This window comes from Hypanus sabinus, chromosome 5 (genome assembly GCF_030144855.1).
Source record: "Hypanus sabinus isolate sHypSab1 chromosome 5, sHypSab1.hap1, whole genome shotgun sequence".
Lineage (NCBI taxonomy): Eukaryota > Metazoa > Chordata > Chondrichthyes > Myliobatiformes > Dasyatidae > Hypanus > Hypanus sabinus.
Window position 1 is genome coordinate 154,805,438 of NC_082710.1, and position 18,450 is coordinate 154,823,887.

At 43.9% G+C, this 18,450-nt stretch overlaps 1 protein-coding gene across 1 annotated transcript in view; it reads right to left on the bottom strand.

Moving 5' to 3' along the window:
• The window catches only part of LOC132394482 (complement C4-B-like), a 101,469-nt gene that overhangs the window by 79,358 nt on the left and 3,661 nt on the right, over positions 1 to 18,450 (bottom strand). Inside the window, exons 3-8 of the mRNA XM_059970690.1 lie at positions 16,508 to 16,593; positions 15,749 to 15,831; positions 15,276 to 15,363; positions 10,071 to 10,176; positions 5,955 to 6,078; positions 70 to 185 (exon numbers count right to left, since the gene is read on the bottom strand). Of these exons, the coding sequence (XP_059826673.1) occupies positions 70 to 185; positions 5,955 to 6,078; positions 10,071 to 10,176; positions 15,276 to 15,363; positions 15,749 to 15,831; positions 16,508 to 16,593 (603 nt within the window). The remainder of the gene's footprint in view (positions 1 to 69; positions 186 to 5,954; positions 6,079 to 10,070; positions 10,177 to 15,275; positions 15,364 to 15,748; positions 15,832 to 16,507; positions 16,594 to 18,450) is intronic.

Here is an 18,450-nt window from a genome sequence, read left to right on the forward strand (position 1 = left end):
AACCTCACAACCTGACACAGAGTTAATTCCATCGGAAAAGCTGTTCTGAGCTGTGGCAATGATACGTACCAAAACACTGAAGGTGAGCTGTGGTGTAAAATAGCTGCTCGTTCTTGACAAGTCAATAACGTAAGGAGACGATACAAACTTTATGTTGTTGACCTCCAGTTCCTCCATTTGTCCACCTGTTGGAAAGAGCAACAGGCACTTATTATATCAGTTCTTTGTTTAATCTTTTTTTTACTTTAACTCACATTTATTTTCATTGCTACTTAAATCAGTATGTCCTCTAAGAGTTCACAGTAAACTGCAATTGATGCACCTGCAGTAATTACTATGCTTATGTGCTGATGTGCCAGGGTGATACTTTACTGTGGCCACTAGGGTGACCTTGTGCACTGCAATATAATAAATCAGGAAATCAGGCCCTTTGGTCCACACAGTCCATGCTGACCCTCTTATACCACTCCCATTTTGCTCTCCCTAGGACTCACCTACCTGATTTTGTTTTTTGTTGATGTTCTCTTCCACTGCCCCAAATGAAACACCCCCAATAATACCCCATCCTATTATTCATAAATCCTGATGCTTTAGCATGTTTGCTAAACTCACCGGGTTCCCATTTCCAGAGCTCTCTTTAAACTCACTGGAGCCCGATTTCCAACACTCCTTTTAAAGCCGCTTTCCCCTTTTAAACTCATCTATTTCACTGGAACGTTTATGATAGGACTGGGTAACTTTTCAAATGAAGTAAATTAAAGATATATTTTTGTAGTAATAGGCAATAGTCTGGAAAATCTCTTAGTCCAGCATCACTGGTCTTGGGGGTGGTGGATTAACAAGAGTTTATCTGGAAGTGCTCTGGCAAAGGCACAGTTTGTCCATTTTCTGTCCGTTACTTACCCACCAAGATGTGTTGCATGTAAGGACAGGGATCCTGCTCTCTACTGGTGCTCACAACGGGCCAGAAAGACCTGGGAGCCCTGGGTATGGACCATCCCCTCTGCAGGGTTTGCTCGAGGGGCAATGGTGATGTTGCTCGCAGTTATCAAGCCAGGTAGGCAGTCTGAGAATCCTCCCAGGCAATCAACTAGGAAGCAATAAGGGTGAGCTGCCCTCATCTCAGCTGCTCCCTGGAATCCATTAACACCAGAGAATCGGGAAATCCAGAGCAACGCACACAAAATGGTGGAGGAACTCAGCTGGTCGGGCAGCATCTACAAAGGGGAATAAAGAGTCGGCGTTTTGAGCCGAAACCCCTCGTCAGGACCAACCACTGCAAGCGAGGAAAGGTGGCACTAGGAAGACAAGATGGACACAGCAAGCACTGATGGTGCCAGTAACCCCTGCTCAGTAGTTCTACCACTGAGCTAAAGAGAAGTTCCTCCCCAGGCCAATTTGGCACATCGGCATTGCTTTAGCTTTTGTCTGTTTTATGAGATTGCTCTACGCTCAACCCAGCAAAGAACCAGCCGGATTTGAACCTGAGAGCTCTCACTCTTAAGTCTGGTGCAGCTGCCTCTATACCCGGAGCTAAAGTGAATAAATCACTAAACAGCCAAAAGACAAAGAACCATTCTCTACTGTTCATTCTGATATTGTTTGGTGTTGCATTTCATCTAATTTTCTCTAGCCACCATGTGCCGATTAAAACTTGTTTTATAGGCAGCACATGAATTTGTAGATGCTGTTAATACCGCTAACTGTTGGGTATGACAATACATTACATATACATCACAAGCCTCACCAATGCTAGGCAATGCTGTAGGTCTGTACAACATATACACTTTCCCCCTAGGATGAAGCTCAATATCACAGTCCAACAACAGGTTAGTATTGTTAGTTCACTCTTTGCAAGGGAGACATAATGAACATGCCCCCTACTCCTCATCTTGGACTAGGTCACTTGTGCAAACACTCTATCCCCATGGCTTAGTGAGTAATACCAAGTCCAGTCCTAACCACACCTTCTCAAGACTCAAAATTCAAAATGTTCAAGATTGTTTAATGTCATTTCAGGCGCCAAAGTGTAAAGGAGAACAAAATCATTGTTACGCTGGATCCAAAGCAGCAAAAAAACAAGATAAAAAACACAATAAGTACAAAAGATAACTAATACACATTGATTAATTGTCTGTCCATAAGGTGACACCAGGCAGAGGAGTGTCTGTACATAAGGCGACTGACGAGACATGATAAAGTAGTGGTCTTGGAATCCATCACAACCACGGATTCGGCAGCGCAGCAGATTTAGCAATTGCACCCATGAATATGCAGTTGTCAGCTAATTATCATTTCCTTGTGATGGTATTTAACTCCATTCATTCCATCATAGTATTTGTCGAGACCTGGACACAGCAACGCTTCGCTGCCTGCTTGCATTCCACCTTGCCTGAGAAATTGGACAGTCGAGTCAACCGACTCTGAAGACTAGCGGTATCCATTTTATTCTTAGTTGTTCCTTTCAGCCACAGTATAGGCCTCGTCTTCCCTTTGAGAGTTTTAGTTGGTGACCCTGTTTGGCCTAGTGTTTATTGTTTTCATTACCTTTAACACTGTTCACGTTAAAGTCTGTGAGCTATTGACCTGTTTCAGTATCTCTCACTCCACACTTGGCCATATGCGAACCTGGTGATGGGGGGGGGGGGAGGGTGGTGTGAGTTAGTGGGTAGAGGTGTCGATCAGCCTTATTGCTTGAGGAAATTAATTGTTTTTGAGTCTGGTGATCCTAGCATAGATGATACATAGCCTCCTCTTTGATGGGAGTGGGACAAGCAACGTGGATGGGATTCTTCATGATGTTACTGGCCTTTTTCCAGTACCTTTCTGTATATATGTCCTTGACGGCAGACAGGCTGGTGCCAGTGAAGTGCTGGGTTTTTCCTGGGATATCTCTATACTTACACCCACGTTCCATAACAAAGCCACCAACCTGTCTTAGGTTTCCCCCGAAGTTAACTTCACAGCAGTGAATAGATTGTGTAACGATACATTACACTGTCCTAATTGGAATAATGGTTCTGGAACTTTTATCGATGTAGTCCACCATAAAAATATCACTGTTCTGAACAGCTCCTGACAGACAATCAAAATTGGTTTGATTTCATGGAACAATATGTGGGAATGGAGCTTGAATCTCACTCCCACGACATTGTTTAGGACTTTGTTACTTTGATTATATCTTCACTGCTATGAAACATACACAGACTTTATATTACCATCCTGATTCCAAATATAAACAGGACATTTCAGAAGGAGGTCGCTTTACAGAAATTTAATTTGCAGTTTATGGTGTTGCGAGAAGTACAAGAGAAATGTAAAATGCTACTTCAGCTCTAGAAAGCGTAAGCAATGACACAGCTGATGCCTTGTGGAAAATGGTTGCAATGCCTACACTGCTTCTCCAAAATCCTATGGTATTAGATCTTTAAGTTCCTCAGCATCTACATCACCGAGGACCTCACGTGGTCTGTACACACCAGCTGTGTGTGTACAAAAGCACCTATTTCACCTCAGACAGCTGAGAAAGTTTGGTACGGGCTCCCAAATTCTAAGAACGTTCTATAGAAGCATCCTGACTGGCTGCATCACTGCCTGGTACGGGAACTGTACCTCCCTCAATCACAGAACTCGACAGAGAGTGGTGCGGACAGCCCAGCACATCTGTAAATGTGAACTTCCCACTATTCAGGACATTTACAGAGACAGGTGTGAAAAAAGGGCCCGAAGGATCATTGGGGACCTGAGTCACCCCAACCACAATCTATCCCAGCTGCTACCATCCGGGAAACGGAACCACAGCATAAAAGCCAGGACCAACAGGCTCTGGGACAGCTTCTTCCACCAGGCCATCAGACTGATTAACTGACATTGATTTGAGTGTACTCTATGTTACATTGACTGTTCTATTTATTATAAATTACTTTGATTGCACATTTAGATGGACACATAACATAAAGATTTTTACTCCTCATGTGTGTGAAGGATGTAAGAAATAAAGTCAAGTGGTTTTGGGGTCATGTGCTGTTATAGGCAAGGAGTGTTGTATTTACATTGAAAACGAGTCTTAAGACATATCTGATTTGGCCAATGATAACTGTAAAGAAACAACTAAGATACATCAGTCCGGTGGGTGGGATTTCTTTAACTGGATTGATTCCACCCTTTAGGCTACTGGGATTACTTGACGTTACGACTTATAACATTTGCTTTATTGTGGTTTGTATCTTAATGATCTGTTCAGCAGCCAGCATCAATAGAGCTGTTCAAACGCAGGTGAGTTTCCCTTCCCACAAGGACAATCCACCTAAGAATGGGATGTGGAATTAAAACGGGTGGCCATTGGGAGTTCCCGCTTTTTCTGGCAGATGGAGCGTAGGTGATCGGCAAAACTGTCTCCCAAACTACGTCGAGTCTCACCGATATGCAGAAGGCCACATCAGGAGCACCAGACACAGTATATGACCCCACCAGACTCACAAGTGAATCATAGAAATCTACAGCACATTACAGGCCCTTCGGCCCACAATGTTGTGCTAACTAAGTAACCTACCCTACAAACGGCTAGGATATGCCTACCACATAGCCCTCTATTTTTCTAAGCTCCATGTCTCTTAAAAGATGCTATTGCATTTGCCTGTACCGCTGTTGCTGCCACTGCATCCTACACATCCACCATTCTCTGTGTAAAAAAAACTTACCTCTGACATCCCCTTTGTACCTGCTTCTAAGCACCTTAAAACTATGCTCCCTTGTGTTAGCCATTTCAGCCTGGGAAAAAGCCTCTGACTATCCATATGATCAATTCCTCTCATCATCTTATTCACTTCTATCAGGTCACTTCTCATCCTCCGTCACTCCAAGGAGAAATGGCCATTCACTCAACCTATTCTCATAAGGGATGCTCCCCAATCCAGGCAACATCCTTGTGTTACTTCACCTGGATAGGTTCCAATCTGATGGCATGAACACCCATTTTAATTCCACTTCCTATTCCCTATGTCAATCCATGGCCTCCTCTACTGTCATGATGAGGCCACATTCAGGTTGGAGGAGCAACACCTTATATTCTGTCTGGGTAGCCTCCAACTTGATGGCATGAGCATCAATTTCTCAAACTTCCAGTAATGCATTCCCCACCCTCCCTTCACCATTTCCCATCACCTTTTCCCTCTCTCACATTATCTCCTTGCCTGCCAATCACTTCCCTCTGGTGCTTTTTTCTTCCATGCCTTTCTGTTCTTCTATCGGACTCCCCCTTGTCCAGCCCTGTATCTCACCAATCAACTTTCCAGCTCTGTACTTCATCCTGCCCCCTCCAGGCTTCACTTACCTCCTTGCATTTCTTTCCTCCCCCACCTTTGAAATCCATTCCTCACCTTTTTTTCTGCAGTCCTGACGAAGGGTCTCAGCTCGAAATGTCAACTGTACTTTTTCCGACAGGTGTTGCCTGCCCTGCTGAATTCCTCCAGCATTCTGCGTGTGTTGCTGGATTTTCAGCAGCTGCAAACTGTTGCATAGCCTGCTCTGATCAATGAATTCCTTATCTGTCAAGGCTGAGTTAGTTTTTGGTGCATAATGACCACATCTTCTTTGTTCGTACTGAAGTGTCTCAGCCCGAAACGTTGACTGTACTCTTTCCCGTTGATGCTGCCTGGCCTGCTGAGTTCCTTCAGCATTTTGTGTGTGTGCATTGCATTTCCAGCATCTGCAGATGTTGTCTTGTTTGTTCTATGTTTTTTCAGTCTCTTCAGCCCTTGAATGGGTTGATTATTGTTGTTTCTTCACTTTGAACAACTAATAAAGAGGCTGTAACCAGGAGATTTACATCTCATTCATGACTTCTGAAGAACTTTCTCAACAATATTACCTCCAGATCCAACACGCCCATTACACGCCAGGCTTCATCTCTATTCCATAAGTACTGTTTGAAGCTCAGGATAAAGTTCACTTACTGGATGTTTCAAAGACGGTCACGGCCACAGACAGGTGCTGCCCCACGAGCTGCTCCATCCTTTGCGCCACTTTTTCCAATAGCCTTTCGCTTTTCAGAGAAAACAACTCCTTTCCATCTTTGAGCTGAAAATAAAAATAAATATGCAGTAACCAATTTGCTTTCAGTGCTTTGATTTGTTTTAATGCAAAAATTCTGGTAATCTGGCACCCTCCGGCCTGCAGTTGTGCCAGACGGCCTGATTGCCCGGACCTTTGGACATAATTTCTACCAGTAAAGCAACACATTACTAATTCCAGGAAGCAGACGTTCCAGTTCTCCTGCAGCACAACATTTTACATTGCTTTCTTTCCCTGCCTTGCACGTGGCATGATCTGCCTGGAGCATACACACTGTTTATGACTATATCTCAGTTTATTTATTCATTACGTACCATGTCATGACGTGGGCGATCATGGTCTTTCCACGACCACCATCGTTCTTGGCAAATTTTTCTACAGAAGTGTTTGCTATTGCCTTTTGCTTCTGGACAATGTCTTTACAAGACAGGTGACGCCATCCATTATCAATACCCTTCAGAGATTATCTACCTGGCGCCAGTGGTCGCATGATATGCACCAACTGTTCGTACAATCATCCACCACTAGCTCCCAGGGCTTCTCATGACTGAGCAGGGCTAAGCAAGCTCTACACCTGGCACAGGGGTGCCCTGCAGGCTGGCAGAAGGAAGGGGAACCTTGCACCTCCTTTGGTAGAGAGGTATCTCCACCCTAGCACCAAGCACACGTGCCAAAAATGAACCATTTTATATAGTTGTATAATGGATGTTTCTGAACAAGAGGTTTAAAAGAAGCGCTGGGTCAGTGAGTCTGAAGGGTGTACTGGAACGCGACTCTGGGTGAGTTATATGGAGTGGGGGGGGGGGGAATGGGAATCCAGTGGGTTTACAGGGAGCCTGGGAAACATCGCTCGGTGGGATTTCCAAAGGACTGAGCAGTGTAGGATTGGGGTTCGACTGCCGTTACCGTTGAAGTAGCACACCTTTTATGATTCTGGATTGAACTCGTGTCCTGAGCTGCTGATGGAGGAGTCCTGGACGCTCAGCATTGGTGTGCCCCTGCGGTGTAGAGCTGCTCTCCAGAAGCTGACTGAGGCAGGCCGAGATGGGGAAGCACACTGTCACCCAGAATGGTACTGACTCAAGGAGTTTCTTTCACACCCGTACCTAATTTATGAGTGCTTACATATGACCTTGCGATAGAAAAAGAGGCTACTTGACCTGTTGAGTCTATGCCATTTTACAGATTCTCAGCTAATTTCCCTATATATTACACTGCTCCTTCATCAATTCCATTTTATTCTCTATACATTTCCACTAAAAACGCTCCACCACATCCCCCCACCCCTGTCTCCCCTGTGGAAGTTGGTAAGGCGACACGGAGTATTGTGTGTACTTGCCCCATTACGGGCATAGCTTTGAGAAAGAGAAAGTTTAAAGAAGATGTGCAGGACAAGTTTTTATTTACACACAGTGAGTGGTGGGGGCCTAGAACAGGCTTCGGGGTGGTGTTGGAAACAGATACAATGGTGATGTTTAAGTTGGCATTAAATATGCACACGAATATACAGGAAATGGAGGCATGATCGTACGCAAGCAGCAGGGATTAGTTTAAGAGATCGAAAGCAGTGAGCTGGCTGTGTGGCAGAGACCCGAGTTCTTTGGGCTCGGAAAAGGCGACGCAATGGACTTTTAATATCATAAATCAGCGAGTTGTTTATTATGTCTCCCCTCTCGCTGTGAAATGGGGACACCTTATCAGGGAGAGGGAGAGGGAGAGGGACACACAGTGTGTGTCAAATTACCGGGTGAACGAGTAGGCTTTGGGGTACTGCAAGTCTGTGTCTTTATTGATGCTTTGCTGCACGCTGTAGTGCTTGGTGAGGGGCGTCGATGCTTTTTCTTTGCTGGTGGGGGAGGGGGATCATTGATTTACTGCTGCTTATGCGCGGGTGGGGGAATCTGGGGGGGGCTTAGGGGCACTCCTCTGTTTTCATGGCTGGTTGCAAAGAAAAAGAATTTCAGGATGTGAATTGTATACATTTCTCTAGCATTGAATGTACCTTTGAAACCTTTGAATTTACTAAACTAAATCAAACGGATATTGTGACTGTTTCAATGCTGTACTGCTCTATGTCCTGTATATTATTCTCCTGCACAGATGTACGTTTGACTTATACACTGATTAAATTCACTTTTTAACAACTATGAGACTATTGGCCTCACAGGACAAGGTGAATGCACAAGGAAGATTTTTGTACATGCCATTACACATCTTGGTTTGAAACACGTGCACACACATCACTCTCCGTCAAAAATCAGAGCAATTGCAGATGCTAGAAATCTGAAATGAAATCAGCAAAGGTTAGCAATACTCAGCATCTGTGGGAAGAGAAATGATCAGCGTTTCAAGTTGTGCTGAAGGGTCTCGGACCTGGTTCTCCCTCCACAGACGCTGTATGAGCAAATGAGCGCTTGCAGCAATTCCATGTCTGTTACCACATCTCTTCTATTGAGTATGGAGGATAAATATTGACTCCACCCCAAATATGAATAGGCAACCAAAGAAATAACATGTCATTTACTTTAGTAAGATCACAGTGTCGGCAAATGACAAAAGAAATGTGACCCGATTTCAGTGCCCACCGCCCCCCCCCCAGTCCATCCATCAAGACTGTGACACTGAGGATAGATACAACCTGGGTGACACGGCAGTGTAGTGGTGAGCACAATGCTTTACAGTACCAGCAACACAGGTTCAATTCCCACCACTGCCTGTAAGGAGTTTGTACATTCCCACTGTTACTGTGTGGGTTTTCTCTGGGTGCTCCGGTTTCCTCCCACAGTCCAAAGACATATCATTTGGTTGGTTAATTGGTCACTATAAATTGACCCATGCCCCTAGGCTAAGGACAATTTAGGATGGGACTGCAGGGTGGCATAGGCCTAATCTGCGCTGTATCTCTGTAAGTAAAAATAAACATTTATAGATGACCACCCTGCACTTAGCAAAGTTTGCCAGAAGAGATGCAGCAACTCAGGGAAGGGATGGGCACTCCTGATCAGAACTCTCCACGAGACATGATGGAACATTCTACTAAGTGCTGACTTACTGCCATCAGGCACACAGAAAGCGAAAGAGTCATCAGGTCATCCAGCATGGACGAAGGACGTTGGGCACCCCTCGTCCACACTGACTAATGGGCAGCCATCGGTATTAATCCCATTTCCCAGTACTTGGTCTGTAGCCTTCTATACCTGGGCAGTTCAAGTGTTAGTCCAGACACTTCATCATTGTTGTCAGTGACGCTGCTTCTAACTCTCTCTACAGCAGTGTAATCCGGGTACTCACTGCTCCCTGGGTGAAAAAGGTCCTCCTCAGATTCCCTGTGATTTGCTTTTGCCCCTTGCTGTAAATTCATTTCAATCACAGTATTATACAGCAAAGGGACAGGCCCTTTGGCCCTAATCACTCATTCTAACCAAAGTCAATCTAAACTGGTCCCATTTGCCCATGTTGACACATGTCCCTCCAAATTGTTCCTATCTGTCCAAGTACTTTTTAAAAGTTGTTCTTATACCTGTCTCAACCAATTCTTCTGGCAGTTCATTCCCTTTGCTCCTGTGGTTGTGCGTAAAGAAATTCCCCCTCAATTCTATTTAAAACTCTCTTCTCACATTAAATCAATGCCTTTCACTGGGAAAAAGCACTGGCACTTATATGATACGGATCCTCCCACGACCCTCCAGTCCTGCAATATTCTCATAAGCCTTCTCTGTTCTCTCTCTCTCTCCAGCTTAATGACATCTGTCCTCTAACTGGGTGACCAAAACTGTACACAATACACTGACTAATTGGTCCTATGATTAGGCGAGGAAAGGGCTAAATGGGAGATTGCTGGGCAGCACAGCTCGAAAGGGTGGAAGGGTCTATTCCATGCCTCATCTAAATAAATAAATAAAATTAAACCTCCTGGTGAAGCTGCTCTACACCCTGTCCAGATCCGGTTACCACACTCCCCATTCTCACCCAGCAACCGTCTGAGCTGAGAAACACACCTGACGTTGTTCCTCCAGGCCCCGCAGGTAGGTTTTATTCCCTTCTCCGTGGATAATAGCGAATCTTACGTAGGCCACTCCATTCACAGGTTCTCCATATGTGTGCCTACATTAGATAATGTGGACAGTGCTTACAATCAGCTATTCACTGTACAAGTTTATATAAAAAAAATAGCAGGCAGGATGGAAATGATTGGCTAATTCCCCTGTCAATCAGCTGATAAAAGGAAACACCAATCAGCATGGAGATGATTGGCTAACTCCAATGTCAATCAAGTTTGAGGCAATTCAGGGACTAAGGCTGAATAAATCAAAACTAATCAAAGTACATTTATTATCAAAGAATGCATCAATTATACACCTTGAGATTTGTTTGAGATTAGGAATATCATTTGTATGTAACCATGTTCCAGGTATGGGATCTAACAAATGCAGAAGGAAGACAGAGTCATACAGCATGGAAACAGGACCTCAGTCCCACACGTCAATACTGACTAAAGTGCTCATGAGGCTTAGTTCCATTCGCTCATATCCCTCTAATGCCATTTTATCCTTGTACTTTCCCCTCCCATGTGTCTATTAAATCTCATTAGTGCACCTGCCTCAACTACTTCCTCTGCCAGATAGTTCTGTATACTGAACACTCTCTTGGTGAAAATATTGTCCTTCAGATTCCTATCAAATCTCCCCCCGCCCCCCTTTCACCTTCAACTCATGTCCTCTAGTTTTTGATCCCCTATACTTGAAGACAAGAAGATGATATGCATTCATTCTGTCAATGTCACTCATGATGTTATCAGCTCCACCGACTAAAGTCCATGGTGTTATCACCTCTATCTGATCATCTCCACCTACTAAAGTCCATGGTGTTATCACCTCTATCTGATCACCTCCACAGACTAAAGTCCATGGTGTTATCACCTCTATCTGATCATCTTAACCGACTGAAGTACATGCTGTTATCACCTCTATCTGATAATCTCCACTGACTGAAGTCCATGGTGTTATCACCTCTATCTGATCATCTTAACCGACTGAAGTACATGCTGTTATCACCTCTATCTGATCATCTCCACGGACTGAAGTCCATGGTGTTATCACCTCTATCTGATCATCTTAACCGACTGAAGTACATGCTGTTATCACCTCTATCTGATCATCTCCACGGACTGAAGTCCATGGTGTTATCACCTCTATCTGATCATCTCCACCAACTGAAGTACATGCTGTTATCACCTCTATCTGATCATCTCCACGGACTGAAGTCCATGGTGTTATCACCTCTATCTGATCATCTTAACCGACTGAAGTACATGCTGTTATCACCTCTATCTGATCATCTCCACGGACTGAAGTCCATGGTGTTATCACCTCTATCTGATCATCTCCACCGACTGAAGTCCATGCTGTTATCACCTCTATCTGATCATCTCCACGGACTGAAGTCCATGCTGTTATCACCTCTATCTGATCATCTCCACGGACTGAAGTCCATGGTGTTATCACCTCTATCTGATCATCTTAACCGACTGAAGTACATGCTGTTATCACCTCTATCTGATCATCTCCACGGACTGAAGTCCATGGTGTTATCACCTGTATCTGATCATTTCCACCGACTAAAGTCCATGGTGTTATCACCTCTATCTGATCATCTCCACCGACTAAAGTCCATGGTGTTATCACCTCTATCTGATCATTTCCACCAACTAAAGTCCATGGTGTTATCACCTCTATCTGATCAACTCCACCGACTAAAGTCCATGGTGTTATCACCTCTATCTGATCATCTCCACCGACTAAAGTCCATGGTGTTATCACCTCTATCTGATCATCTCCACGGGCTGAAGTCCATGGTGTTATCACCTCTATCTGATCATTTCCACCGTCTGAAGTCCATGGTGTTATCTCCTCTATCTGATCATTTCCACCGTCTGAAGTCCATGGTGTTATCACCTCTATCTGATCATTTCCACCGACTGGTCCATGGCGTTATCACCTCTATCTGATCATCTCCACTGACTAAAGTCCATGGTGTTATCACCTCTATCTGATCATCTCCACCGATTAAAGTCCATGGTGTTATCACCTCTATCTGATCATCTCCACCGACTGAAGTCCATGGTGTTATCACCTCTATCTGATCATCTCCACCGACCAAAGTCCATGGTGTTATCACCTCTACCTGATCATCTCCACCGACCAAAGTCCATGGTGTTATCACCTCTATCTGATCATCTCCACCGACCGAAGTCCATGGTGTTATCACCTCTATCTGATCATCTCCACCGACTAAAGTCCATGGTGTTATCACCTCTATCTGATCATCCTCACCGACTGAAATCCATGGTGTTATCACCTCTATCTGATCATCTCCACCGACTAAAGTCCATGGTGTTATCACCTCTATCTGATCATCTCCACGGGCTGAAGTCCGTGGTGTTATCACCTCTATCTGATCATCTCCACGGGCTGAAGTCCGTGGTGTTATCACCTCTATCTGATCATCTCCACCGACTAAAGTCCATGGTGTTATCACCTCTATCTGATCATCTCCACGGGCTGAAGTCCATGGTGTTATCACCTCTATCTGATCATCTCCACGGGCTGAAGTCCGTGGTGTTATCACCTCTATCTGATCATCTCCACCGACTAAAGTCCATGGTGTTATCACCTCTATCTGATCATCTCCACGGGCTGAAGTCCATGGTGTTATCACCTCTATCTGATCATCTCCTCTGACTGGTCCATGGTGTTATCACCTCTATCTGATCATCTCCACCGACCAAAGTCCATGGTGTTATCACCTCTATCTGATCATCTCCACCGACCGAAGTCCATGGTGTTATCACCTCTATCTGATCATCTCCACGGGCTGAAGTCCATGGTGTTATCACCTCTATCTGATCATCTCCACCGACTGAAGTCCATGGTGTTATCACCTCTATCTGATCATCTCCACGGGCTGAAGTCCATGGTGTTATCACCTCTATCTGATCATCTCCACCGACTGAAGTCCATGGTGTTATCACCTCTATCTGATCATCTCCACCGACTGAAGTCCATGGTGTTATCACTTCTATCTGATCATCTCCACGGACCGAAGTCCATGGTGTTATCACCTCTATCTGATCATCTCCACATCTCCAAGCAATGCTTCAGCACGGTTCCCATCATTCCTGTCAGAGAACAATGGAAACTGAGCAAAGTTTTCCAAGTGTTGCCTCACCAATATCATGTACAATTGCAAATTAATGATTAGACCAGGATGACCATGAAACATCGGGTCATAATTAGACCATTTGGCCCATCATCTGCTCATCCACTGTTTCATCACGGCTGATTTAATTTCCGTCTCAACCCCATTCGCCTGTCTTCTCCTTGTAACTTTTGACATTCTCACTCGCCATGAATCTATCAACTTCCACCTTAATTGTACTCAACAACTGTCCTCCACCGCTATCCATGGCAATGAATTCCACAGATTCACCACCTTCTGGCTAAAGAAATTCCTCTGCACCTCAATTCTAAAGGTACAGAGGAATTTTTCTGTTTTCAGGTTGTGCCCTCTTGTCCTGGACTCTCCCACTGTTCGAAACATCCTCTCCACACCCACTCTATCTAAGCCTTTCTATATTTAGTAGATTTCAATAAGTGCCAACATCTATACTCAATGCCCTGACTGACAATCATTGCAGAATTCAATACAAGTAAACTGGTTAAATGATATGCAGATGATTCTAAGGGAGGTGGTACTGTCGATAATGAAGTAGGTTTTCAAAGTTTGCAGAGAGATTTATGCCAGTTAGGAGAGTGGGCTGAACGATGGCAGATGGAGTTTAATGCTGATAAGTGTGAGGTGCTACATTTTGGTAGGAATAATCCAAATAGGACATACATGGTAAATGGTAGGGCATTGAAGAATGCAGTAGAACAGAGTGATCTAAGAATAATGGTGCATAGTTCCCTGAAGGTGGAATCTCATGCGGATAGGGTGGTGAAGAAAGCTTTTGGTATGTTGGCCTTTATAAATCAGAGCATTGAGTATAGGAGTTGGGATGTAATATTAAAATTGTACAAGGCATTGGTAAGGCCGAATTTGGAGTATTATGTACAGTTCTGGTCACCGAATTATAAGAAAGATGTCAACAAATTAGAGAGCAGAGAGAAGATTTACTAGAATGTTACCTGGGTTTCAGCACCTAAGTTACAGGGAAAGATTGATCAAGTTAGGTCTTTATTCTTTGGCGCGTAGAAGGTTGAGTGGGGACTTGATAGAGGTATTTAGAATTATGAGGGGAATAGATAGAGTTGACGTGGATAGGCTTTTTCCATTGAGAGTAGGAGAGATTCAAACAAGAGGACATGAGTTGAGAGTTTGGGGGCAAAAGTTTAAGTGAAACACGAGGGGGAATTTCTTTACTCAGAGAGAGGGAGCTGTGCGGAACAAGCTTCCAGTAGAAGTGGTAGAGGCAGGTTCGGTATTGTCATTTAAAGTAAAATTGGATGGGTATATAGATAGGAAAGGAATGGAGGATTATGGGCTGAGTGCAGGTCAGTGGGACTAGGTGAGAGTAAGCGTTCGGCACAGACTAGAAAGGCCAAGATGGCCTGTTTCCATGCTGTAATTGTTATATGGTTATATAAATTGGCTCATATTAACTAGGAGCAGGAGTAGGCCACTCAGCCCCTCAAGTCTACTCTGAACTCCAATCCTTGTGAAGGGTCTTGGCCCAAAATATCGACTGTACTCTTTTTCATAGATGCTGCCTGGCCTGCTGAGTTCCTCCACCATTTTGTGTGTGCTTGGATGTCCAGCATCTGCAGATTTTCTTTTGTTTGTGCGTGCACAAGCCTGGAGCTGGTGCAGCCTCAACTTCTGATTCCCATCTACCCATGGAAAGCTCCTAGCCTTCTTGGTCATCTTAGATATGCCAACCTGTGCCTTAAAAACACTCAAAGAATGCTTTCACTGCCCCTTGAGGAAAAACATTTTAAAGACTCACTGTCATCAGAGAAAAATGCTTCACCCCTTCCCTCCTAAATATGTGAATCCTCATTTTCAAGTAATGATTCCCAGGAACAATTCAATTGAATTTCAAGCTGCCTACACATAGTGAACAGATCTGGATCATCAAATCTCATACCCTCCATCAATAAAATAGAAGAGTTCTGAAAACTGAAAGTCGTCACGACATCACTGACCTTGCTAGGATCTTGAAGTCGAAACTTTCGCTTGAAACCAGGTAATACATTTTTTCTGACAGCAAGTCGACTTTGAAACTGGGCAGAACTTTGAAACAAAATTTAATCAAAGATTACAGAACTTATTGATTGTATTTGCACTGATTGAAATTGGTGTTCTGCAAATTTATCCACGTAATCAAGAAAATATTCAGAATGATTACAATATTGAGAACAGAGCAACAGGTAATTAACAAAATGCAGGAGTGGATGTTATTGGACGTTGATAAATGGAGCCATTGTTGGGAGCTGGTGTTTACATCATATGTGTTTGCTGAAGGTCAGTACTATTCAGTCTCATGATTATGAGAATAAATTTCCAAACATTTGACTCAATCAAGGTACTGCAGGTGGCAGAAAGTTCCCAGGTACACTTAAGCAGAGCAACAAAAAAATAATGGCAGATTTCTCTCACACAAAATAACAATAATTACCAAATTCCTTGACCTCAAATTCGGCGGACACTTTAGACATTGGCGCCTCGTCAAATTCCGCTTCAATTCGCCAAATGCCTGGCCTGTTAGGGAGAGAGAAACAGCAGTCTTCAGTGTCAACTGTACCCCACAACAAGAATATATAATCATGGAAGGAGAAGGTTAAGCCAGTGTGTGGGTCCAGCCCCCTCTCCCCACCCTTTGATATTCAGTCCTGCAGGTCACTGGCAAAAAATATTCTGAGTATTTTGTTTTCTATGTGATAGCAAAAGAGCTATCACAGTAGTTAGTACTGCTGGCACACAATGGCAGCGTTCCAGGTTCAATCCCGACCTCTGGTGCCGTCTGTGTGGAGTTTCCATGTTTCCCTCTGACCGTATGCATTTCCTCCACTTTCTTCCCACATAAGAAAGACATGCAGGTCAGTAAGTTGCCCCCAGTGTGTAGCTGAGGCATAGAATCTTGGGGGGGTGGGGAGTCGATTTGATGGGAATGGGGGGAAATTTGTGGAGGTTTAGTATAGTAGAAAGCTTGAGGGGTGGCATGGTCTGATGTGCTGAGGGGCCTTTGTCATTTTGAATGGCTGTACAAGAATCCGATAACAGAATGCAAGCAATCGAACAGAATGCCTGCATTAACTGGCTGATCAATAACCACAAATGCATCAATCGTACGTGTAAAGCTGGTTCACAGATTTAGCAACATCTTCTCAAAACAATCGAGCAAGACTTTGATTTCCAAAACACTCTACTGACTTACTCTGCGATGTCCGGGATTTTGAACGTCCGAGCTAGCACCTTCCGGGAATGCACCAGCAAGCTGGGGAACTGTATGTTCTTGGAATTCTAGCAGAACAATTGAAAGGATTGAGCTTTAGAATTGGTGGAAGGATGTTCCTTAACATATAGTTACCAATACCAAGGGAAATAGTATACTAGATGGCACAATAATCACAAAGGTGCATGGTTTTGTAGGTTAAGTATTCACTGTAAGTCGCCCCTACATGGACGTGAGGGGTAGAATCTGAGGGAAGCTGTGGGGAGAATGAAATTAAATGAGTATAAATGGCTGGTTGATAGTCAGCATAGATTTGGTGGGCCAAAGGGTCTAACTTCGTGTTGTACCTCTTCGAGATTCTAAGTGACCTCCTCACTGGAACATAACAATTCTTTGTAAACGCTAGAGACTGTTGGGCATAAAAATCCCAGGAGATTAACAGCTTCTGAGATACTCAAACCACCCCGTCTGGCACCGACAATCATTCCTTGGACCCATTTGTAATGGTGGAAGTTTGAGGTGTCAGAGGTCATGAAGCGTGTGAAGTTACCATTTCTAGGGAGATGGTTCTTGGGAAATGGAAAGGTCTGAAGGTGGATAAGTCACCTGGACCAGATGGTGTGCACCCCAGGGTTCTGAAAGACGTGGCTGATGAGATTGCAAAGGCATTAGTAATGATCTTTCAAGAATTGATAGATTCTGGAATGGTTTGGAAGTCCAGAAAATTGCAAGTGTCACTCTACTCTTCGAGATAGGAGCGAGGCAGAAGAAAAGAAACTATAGGCCAGTTAGCCTGTCCTCAGTGATTAGGAAGATATTGGAATTGACTATTAAGGATGAGATCTCAGGGTACTTGGAGGCACATGATAAAATAAGTCGTAGTCAGTATGGTTTCCTCAAGGGAAAATCTTGCCTGACAAGTCTGTTGGAATTCTTTGAAGAAATAACAAGTAGGATAGACAAAGGAGAATCAGTTGATGACGTGTAGTTGGATTTTCAGGAAGTCCCTGACAATGTGCCATACATGAAGCTACTTAACAAGCTACAAGCTCATGGTATTACAGGAAAAATTCTAGCATTGATAAAGCAGTGGCTGATTGGAAGCAGGCAAAGAGTGGGAATAAAGGGAGCCTTTCCTGGTTGGCTGCCAGTGACTAGTGGTGTTCCACAGGAGTCTGTGTTGGGACCAATTCTTTTTACATTACATGTCAACGATTTGGATGATGATATTGATGGTTTTATTCAAAAGTTTGTAGATGATATGAAGATAGGTGGAGGGACAGATAGTTCTGGGGAAGTAGAGAGGCTGCAGAAGGACACAAATGGATTAGTAGAATGGACAAAGAAATGGCAGATGGAATACAGTGTCAGGAAATGTTTTCTAAATGGAGAGAAACTACAAAATGCTGAGGTGCAAAGGAATTTGGAGTCCTTGTATAGGGTTCCCTAAAGGTTAATTTGTAGGTTGAGTCTGTGGTGAGGAAGGCAAATGCAATGTTAGTAGTCATTTCAAGAGGAGTAGAATATAAAAGCAAGGATGTAATGTTGAAACTTTATAAAGCACTGGTGAGACCTCACTTGGAGTATCGTGAACAGGTTTGGGCCCCTTATTTTTGAAAGGATGTGCTGAAACTGGAGAGGGTTCAAAAGAGGTTCACAAAAATATTTCAGGATTGAATGGCTTGTCATATTAAGTGCATTTGATGGCTCTGGGCCTGTGTTCTTTAGAATTCAGAAGAATGAGGGGTGTCCTCATTGAAACCTATCAAATGGTGAAAGGCCTTAATAGAGTGGATGTGGAGAGGATGTTTCCTATGGTTGGAGTATCTAAGACCAGAGGACACAGCCTCAGAACAGAAGTGCATTCTTTTAGAATGGAGATGAGGAGGAATTTCTTTAGCCAGAGAATGGTGAATCTGTGGAAT